This window comes from Rhamphochromis longiceps, linkage group LG20 (genome assembly GCF_057381845.1).
Source record: "Rhamphochromis longiceps isolate RC_006_pf linkage group LG20, R_longiceps_female_GT1.1, whole genome shotgun sequence".
NCBI classification, from domain to species: Eukaryota; Metazoa; Chordata; class Actinopteri; order Cichliformes; family Cichlidae; genus Rhamphochromis; species Rhamphochromis longiceps.
The window spans coordinates 33,176,504-33,184,603 of NC_140576.1; the positions used below are offsets into that span (position 1 = coordinate 33,176,504).

Here is an 8,100-nt window from a genome sequence, read left to right on the forward strand (position 1 = left end):
ACGGTGTTCTTTGGGTGCCCTCAGGTGGAAGCCTGGTATAATTGCTGTTGACAACCTACAAGTCATTGTGCAATTAAAGCATCTGCCGCTCCTGTGTGGCAGTGGGCTGTGATGCCTTGTGACAGCTCGTAGCCATTAAGCAACTGTAAGCAGCTGGCGTGCCTCGGTGGGGGAAAATAATGTGACAGAGGCACTCCCCCCTATTGTTGCCCTTGTCTCATTGGGGAAAAGAGGGACATTACATCACTCACCAAATACACGGGTGTCTCAATGAATGGGAAAGGGGCATGTCTACAAATTAGGACTGGCACAGCTGGATGTCCAAATGATAGTTTGTTTCTGAATGCAAAAACTGAAAGTGCTTTTATTGTTTTCTAACAAGAGATGGAAGCCTAGGGAAAACACAATCAAGACTATGCAGTGTGCTCAACCAGGAGCTATTGGAAATTAATCAAATAGTGAACTGATTGATTAGTTCAAGTGAAAACAATGACAACAATTAGATAATTCAGTTTATGGATTTTTTTTTTCTTTTGTTTTGGGTTTTTTGGGGGGATGTAAAACAACAAATTTTCATTGGTTTCAACTTGTTACATGTTTTTCTTCTTCATATCACTGAAATTTAATATCTCTGGATCTTAAATTATTTTGAGCAGAAACTGAAACATATAAACTGGGAAAAACTGTGATGAGCACTTCTTGTTACTTTCTGATATTTCAAATCATTAAGTGGAAAAACGATCTGCCCAAATAATAAATGACTACAATTGTTGTTTGGGAATATTTTCACTGCGGTTATTGCAGTGTTTCTGAACTTAACGAAGTGACCAAACTGCTCAATCATATGAGAGAAAGAAGAATCCTAAGCTTCGAGTGTGAAAAGTGAGAAAAACAGATTTACAGTTCTAGATCAAAGTAGGGAGCATTTTGGCCAGTTCTTCACTGCTGGGAGAAGGGCGGGAGGGACATAAGTCTTTTTTTTTTATTACACCACCACTAAATCATTTGGGTGTCACATGTAAATGTGGTCTTTTGATGTACATTTAAGTATACTGAATTTGCGAGGGAGGGGGGGATTTATGTGAATGCAATTTGCACACTCTTTAGTCAGATGCAATTATTTATTTAATTAGCTCATTTTCATGTCTCCATGTCTCCTTCTGAGCTGTGTCATCAAATTTCAAACTGCTAAGAAAACAGTACTTTGTTAATAATATCATCAATACATTTACCATATCACTAACTGAACATTTATGGATTATACGTGAAATCATAAGTCAAATAGGGTGATAATCAACTAGTCACATTCATGTGGGTAGGCTATGAAAGGCCTTGCAAGTCTAAGTGTGTGTGTTCATGTGTCTAGTGTACTTAAATATGTGTGTGTACCTCCTGTCTGTCTCAAGGATTTGCTGTTTCAGCAGGGAAGGAATCAGTCCTATGCCTTTGCCATGCAGGAAAGTCAGCGTAAGGAAATTCCTGAGCTTCACAGTGGCAATCAGGCAGTTAAGGACCTGCCACTGAAAATGGAGCTGTATGTCAGTCACTTTCATGGCTTATTCACACTAGCACAACTGCTCTGGCATAAAAAAAAGAGGCATTCTCATTCACTCACACCAACAACCAAGCAAATTGCCCTTACTTGAAAATGGTAGAGCATGTATATTTAAGTAGCCTACCATCTGAAAGCTTACCTTGCACACGAGCAATACTCTATTAAGTCGCTGCAGGCACCACAGCAAGTGTTAAGGCAATATTCTGCTGCCTAGAGTAAACAATAAAGCTAACTGCTGATTTCCGTGCCTACGTAAGTTAGAATTTGACATTTATATGGCCCAACAAATAGTTTCAACATGCATGTAAAAGCCATCGTTGCCTCTCTTTGTGACATTTCTAATAAGTAGTAACCGTTTTGGTGGCTTTCTAGGAACAAAGAGGTAAGCTAATAGCTACTATCCTCTCCAAGTCAACTAATGCAGCTACTCGTTAAACCTTTAAATAATATACTTTCTGTTTTTAAAGAATTTTAAATTTTGAAATCAGATTTAGTTTTGTTCAGCATCTGGAAAGCAGAGCCTGAAGACCTCGAATGGGCCGGGGGCACCACCACACAACGATGTTGCGTTCAAGTGCTCATAAATACGCAATTTCAGCTTTTAAAATCCCGGTTTGCAAAAGAATTAACACAGTGTTAAATAGATATTGGTTTATTCTAAATAGGACAGTCAAACACTAAGTCAGATAGCTTTATTAATAGTATTATTTAATGACTTATAAGTTGATTTGGGTGATCAGACTTTGTAGATTGATTTTCCCACGTTTCTCAAAGCAGCATATGACGACACCAGCAAAGCCTTGTGCGGTTGCCGCAAACCCAACGTAGAATGTCGTAAAACATAGAGTCGGCAGAGAAGTGAAGTGCTAGTTCTATTGATATGCAAACCGTGGTAGATTTCGCAGTTGGAAATAGGTAGTGATGTTTCATTGGCTACTTTTTGACCCCAGTCGGCATGTTTTAAAACTACAATGGACGCAGCGAGGACACAGAAAATGAGCTGATCTCCAGCAAAACCACCTCGAAAATGGCTGCATACACCGCTGAAGGTAAAACAAAACAGTTGCTAAAATTCATAACTGGAAGACAAATCTATGATATCACGATTTAGCTCCAAATTATTGTAGCTATCTTGTAATCACTTTCACAGATGTACATTATGCAACGTCCTATGAAGTCGTTATTTCCTGTTTTGTGTTCTCTGCCATCCGAAGTGGCTGCAGGTCATTCTGTGGTGGTGGAGGTGAGCCCAGATATCCACATCTGTGGCTCCTGCAAAAAGCAGTACAATAATTATAAGGTCTTTCTCGCCCATAAGCAAAATGAATGTTTCCTGTCCACACCTGACACCCCAACCACTACTGCCACATCCACTCTCACAGGTAACATACTCCTCTTTCTGCTTTTGCTGTCCATAATTTGAATGAAAAATTGACTTTGCCTGTCAAATTATTTTCAGACTCCAGCACTGAGTTTATTTTTGAGGAGACCTACCAGACCTGTGTTGTGAGAGGTGTCAAAAAGATGACCAAAGCCCCAAAGACACCTTCCAAAAAACTAAAACCTGCCCTGACTTCAAAGAGACACAGCTGCTGTTTCTCAGGTTGGTGCCTCTTGCTGCTGATGAACACAGATCTTCAATCTCTAACAGGAAGAACTGCACTTCCTGCCACTCAAGCCCCATACCATTAATAGCTGTAAAAAGTATTTGCCTCCTTCACTTTCCTGTTCCATATCATCAAGCAAACTTTATTAAGTAAAATACGAAGAAAACCCAAGTATATACAAAATACAGTTTTTAAATGCTAATTTCATTTATTATTTATTAGAATAAAAAAAGCTATCCAAAGCTGCCCTGTGTGAAAAGATAATCAAGCAAAGTAATCCATAAATAACAAAATTACACCCAAGAGTGCATCGATGGAGCATCCAGGGGGTCACAAAAGAACCCATCTAAGGAACTCTAAGCCTTACTTACCTCAGTTAAAGCTAGTGATCATTATTCAACAATAATAAAGAGACTGTGCAAAACTTGACTTTAGGAAAATATTCTGTGGACTGTTGAGACAAAAGTTAAACTTTTTGGCAGGTTTGCATCCTGTCACAGCATTTCATAAACAACATCATACCAACAGTCAAACATGGTGGTATTGTGATGGTCTTGGGCTGCTTTACTCCTTCAGGACCTGGATGACTAGCTATAATTCAAAGAACCATGAATTCTGCTCTCTACTACAAAATCAGTTTGGCTTATGCAGCAGGACAATAATCCAAAAAACACATTGGCAAGTTCAAAATTCCATTCCAGTTTTGGAAAGTGCTGTAAAACAGCCACCGCTGACACAAAATGCTGTGCATCAGCAAAAAATTGAAAAGAGAGGCAGTAAAGTAGAACTAAAATGTACAAAATGACACAAGTAAAAACAACCATAAAAGAGTTTTATAAACGCACCCCCACAAATTTATGGGCACAAAGCATCAACAGAGTGACAAATAGGCAAAAGAAGAAGAAGAAAGAAATCGGGAACTTTTTCACAGCACTGTATTTATTTAGTACAGTGTTGATTGGACTTTTCACAAATGCAGAGGCTGCACACAATTTAAGAAAATGTTTGTTTTGTTTTTTTTACAATCTACAGGTTGCACTTTCAAGACACAGTATGGCCAAAAAGACATGGAACGGCATCTTAAAACTCACACCGGTACGCTAATGCTTTCAAAATATGTTCTTCAGTTGCAAAACCCCTTTAGAGTAAGGTTTAACCCCAGTTGTTTTTCTGTCTGCCATCCAGGTGAGAAGCCATTTGAATGTGAACTGTGCCACAAACGCTTCAGTCGGCGGGACAAGCTGAACATGCACAGCCGCTCGCACACAGGTGAGAAGCCACACAAATGTAAACACTGTCCCTATGCAGCAGCAGACAGCAGCAGCCTGAAGAAGCACCTGCGCATCCACTATGATGAACGGCCATTCAAATGCCAGATCTGTCCTTACGCCAGCCGCAACTCCAGCCAACTTACCGTGCATCTCCGCTCTCACACAGGTAGGTAGCCAAAAAAATCCAAAATTGTCAGCAGCTGTGTGACAGTTGTAGCTTAGAGACTGGTATTAAAACTGGCTTTATTTTGTTTATGTATTTATTTTCTAAGGGGATGCACCTTTTCAGTGCCAACAATGCGATGCAAAGTTCAAAATAAACTCAGACCTGAAGAGGCACATCCGGATTCACTCCGGCGAAAAGCCTTACAAATGTGACTTTTGTGAGTACTGCTGCGCCATGAAAGGAAACCTGAAATCGCACATTCAGATCAAACATGGTACGGAGAACTCCTTTCAGTGCGTGCACTGTGATTTCAAGTGTGCCAACAAGACTGCTCTGCGACAACACTTGAGAGAACACCAACCCACTCAGCCCATTCAGTGTTCCAAGTGCACTTACTCCTGCTCCAGCAAGGGGGCGCTCAAGGTCCACGAGCGGATCCACTCTGAAGACCGCCCTTTCAAATGTGACTTCTGCAACTTTGCCTCTAAGCAGCGCAGCAATCTTGTCATTCACAAGAAGAAGTGTCAGTCGGATAAGCTTGAAAAAGGCAGCGGTGGGAAAGGAGGCAGAGGTGGAGGCAAAAATTTAGGCACCGACTCTCCGAAGCCTGTCAGCTCTCGGTATCGAGCCAAACTAGATGCAGCTCGAGCCTTTTGCTGCGACTCGTGTGACGCTTCGTTTGTGAGGGAGGACTCCCTGCGGAGCCACAAAAAGCAGCATCGGGACACTCAGAGTGTGTTGCAACTCCAGCTCTCTACCCCAGCAGAAGCAGTTAACTTGGTTCCCGTTACCATGTCACAAACCAGCTCTGAGCTCGAAGTTCCTATCCCGTGTAACCCAATGCCTCCTTATAGTAATACACAGCTTAAAATCATTGTATCTCACCCGTTAGGCCAGGATAACCCCTTGCTCTCAACTGGTGGGGATGGCCAGAATAAGAGCAACATGGTCTTGCTTAGCCCAGAAAACCAGGACATGGTAGTTAACTCCATGATCCAGCAGGTCAACCTGCTGGCGCCTGTACAACCACTCGGTTCATCCCAAACCACAGAAGCCACTCTTGAACCCCAGACTGTCCTCCTGACTCAACTCAGCACCGACGATGCCAGCAACCCGCTCCACCAGGCCCTGATGCAAACGGCCATAACCGCTCAGGACTCGAGCAGCAGCACACAGACGTTCATCACCACCTGCTCTGAACTGGAGGGGCTCAATGCTTTGATCCAGGAAGGTGGCACAGAGATTACAGTGGTTACGGAAGGAAACTCTGCTTTGGTGACCACAGCACCTCTGCCTGATGTGGACATGTCCAAGCCAGCAGAGATGGTGACGGTTGAGGAGAGTGCCTTACCCTGTGAGGAAAGTGCATTACTGGTGCCAAACATCAGCCTGGGCAGCCAGAATGTGGTCATCCACGGCGTTCCACTTATAGTGTCTCCTCAGCAGAGCACGGTGGATCAGCTCTCCCCTCATGCACTCTATTCCAGTTCACACACACTCGAAAGCATCCCACAGTGAACAGCGTTGTGTGTTTCTGAAAGTTAAAAAGACAGTAACTGCATCATAAGCTATTTCTCTGCTGATAGTAACTTGTAGATCTAACGGTAACCACTAAAATAGCAAGACTGTTGGCTTTGGAGGTGTCGTTTGTTTAGTCTTAACATTTTAGAATAAAACATCAATTTTAACATTGTTTCATGCACTGTATTTTCAAGTGTTATATTTGCAGGCATCAAAAATTGAAATTAAACCATATTTCAGTTACAATATTTAATTGAAATCAGGTTTAATTTAAAGCAACATCATACAAAAAAATAAAAGAATAATTCCGCAAATTAACAAAATGTGAAAGTGACTGAATGTATTTGTATGATGTATTTTTTATGTTTGTCCATTAGGTGGCAGCAGAGTGATGAGAGTATATAATGAAACTTGCTCTGCTTTATGGAGTATTCAGACTGTAAGTGTACTGCTGCCCCGTGGTATTGATTATACATATTCTGTATGTATAGCTTTTGTTAAAAATAAATATTTTTTTCAAGCCCTCATTCTGAATCTGAAAAAGTAGATGTCAATTGTAGAAAGCATTAGGCTGCATATCAAGGTCTTAGCTTCTAAAAGGCGACTCGCATTCCCGATAGATTTTTCAATAAAGAGCCAGTTTTTTGCTTGCTGCTTTCTATTATTCTTCCTATTTTTACATTCAGACTTAAGCACTTAGTATTTGCAGAGAGCGGATGCTGCACCTGAATAGGATTCTCCTGTGTAAACACTTGACCATTGATTTCTTTCTGGTCTCTGAGCACTAATGGCTCTGCTGAAGCAGACTCTTACATTTTCTCGCTCAGCATGGCCACAAACTCAGATGAAGTGGTTTGATGGTTTAAAAAACATGTTTGCCAGCACTGTAGGTTGAGAGAGTTGGTGTCTGTTTTAGACAGGGGACTCTAGCTAGTAAGGGTATTACTGTAGTGTGTGTGCTTTAACACTGAAAATATATGAAGGATGGCTTTTCTATAATATCCCCATACTACTAATTTTCTTGAGAAATGCTGCACTTTTTTATACCATTGTGTTTCTATAAGATACGACTGCTACTCACTTGAAGGTTTTGTCTTTTTGAAAGTGCTAGCCAAGAATTGTTTGATATGAAATGACTGCTGTGTCTGTCAATAAAGGAGCAGGAGACAGCTACCTTAGCATAAACACTGGATATGGAAAACAGCTAGCCTAGCTGGGTAAGAAAGCATAGTTACTTATTTTGTGAATTCTGCTTTGAACTGAAAATTAAGGGTGCTAATTTGAGACATCCTTATGAAAGGGTTAGGCGTATTGTTTTAGAGACTTGGGTGTATCCAAACTATGCTAATTGTGTGCTGATTGGTTTGAGTGCTAGCTTTAGCCCACATTTGCTAATAATTGTTTTACGTGTGAATGCAGTATTTGACCTATCAAATTAAAATGCTACACTTATTTTCTGTTCACGCAGGTCCTCAAACAACAAACATGGTAGAAATCTAATCGTTTGAAATATAATCCATTGTATAACCCAGGATAACTTAAAATTTCAACTTCAATTATTTCCAGTGACAGAAAAAAGCTTCCATGGATAACAGTGCTAACTTTTAATAAATATGACGCCACCACCAGATGCCACAGAAACTACTACTAAAATCTTATTCGTAGATGGTGGTTACCATGTTTGGTTTTTGTTTGTGCATTTATGTAACTTAAGCAAGCTCTTTAGATTGTTTGCTGTGCTTTTTCTACTATTTCTCTATTTTCTACCTTGAAATTAAAAGACAGATCAAAATACTCATTTTGCTCCTAAATAGAAGGGAAAATCTGAAGTTAGGTTCTGTTTCTTGTATTATTTAAGCAACATAAAGCCAGCTTATAGTGAAGAATGTACCACAAAGAGAGCAGCATGCAAACACTAAATCTGCATCAGTTCTGCACTTGGGTTGCATTATGAGTGCCTGCACTCAAACTCAGATTTTT

The 8,100-nt window shown here is 40.6% G+C and overlaps 1 protein-coding gene across 2 annotated transcripts; it reads left to right on the plus strand.

Moving 5' to 3' along the window:
• The first annotated feature begins 2,374 nt into the window (after nucleotides 1–2,374).
• Nucleotides 2,375–6,443, plus strand: zfp64 (zinc finger protein 64 homolog (mouse)). Of its 2 annotated transcripts, none has more exons than XM_085394675.1 (6): nucleotides 2,375–2,604; nucleotides 2,770–2,937; nucleotides 3,015–3,158; nucleotides 4,195–4,257; nucleotides 4,348–4,599; nucleotides 4,706–6,443. In XM_085394675.1, the coding sequence occupies exons 1-6, from the start codon at nucleotides 2,583–2,585 to the stop codon at nucleotides 6,115–6,117; spliced, it is 2,061 nt and encodes a 686-aa protein (XP_085250801.1). In that variant the 5' UTR covers nucleotides 2,375–2,582; the 3' UTR covers nucleotides 6,118–6,443. The 2 variants fall into 2 exon arrangements, with proteins under 2 accessions (XP_085250801.1, XP_085250802.1); XM_085394676.1 differs by having other exon boundaries at nucleotides 2,874–2,937.
• Nucleotides 6,444–8,100: the final 1,657 nt, after the last annotated feature.

Excerpts from the sequence above, each read along its gene's own strand:
- zfp64 (XM_085394675.1), top strand. The coding sequence starts at position 2,583 with ATGGCTGCATACACCGCTGAAG. Across the intron at positions 2,938-3,014 it reads TGCCACATCCACTCTCACAG|ACTCCAGCACTGAGTTTATT; the intron begins GTAACATACTCC and ends AATTATTTTCAG. Across the intron at positions 4,600-4,705 it reads GCATCTCCGCTCTCACACAG|GGGATGCACCTTTTCAGTGC; the intron begins GTAGGTAGCCAA and ends TTATTTTCTAAG.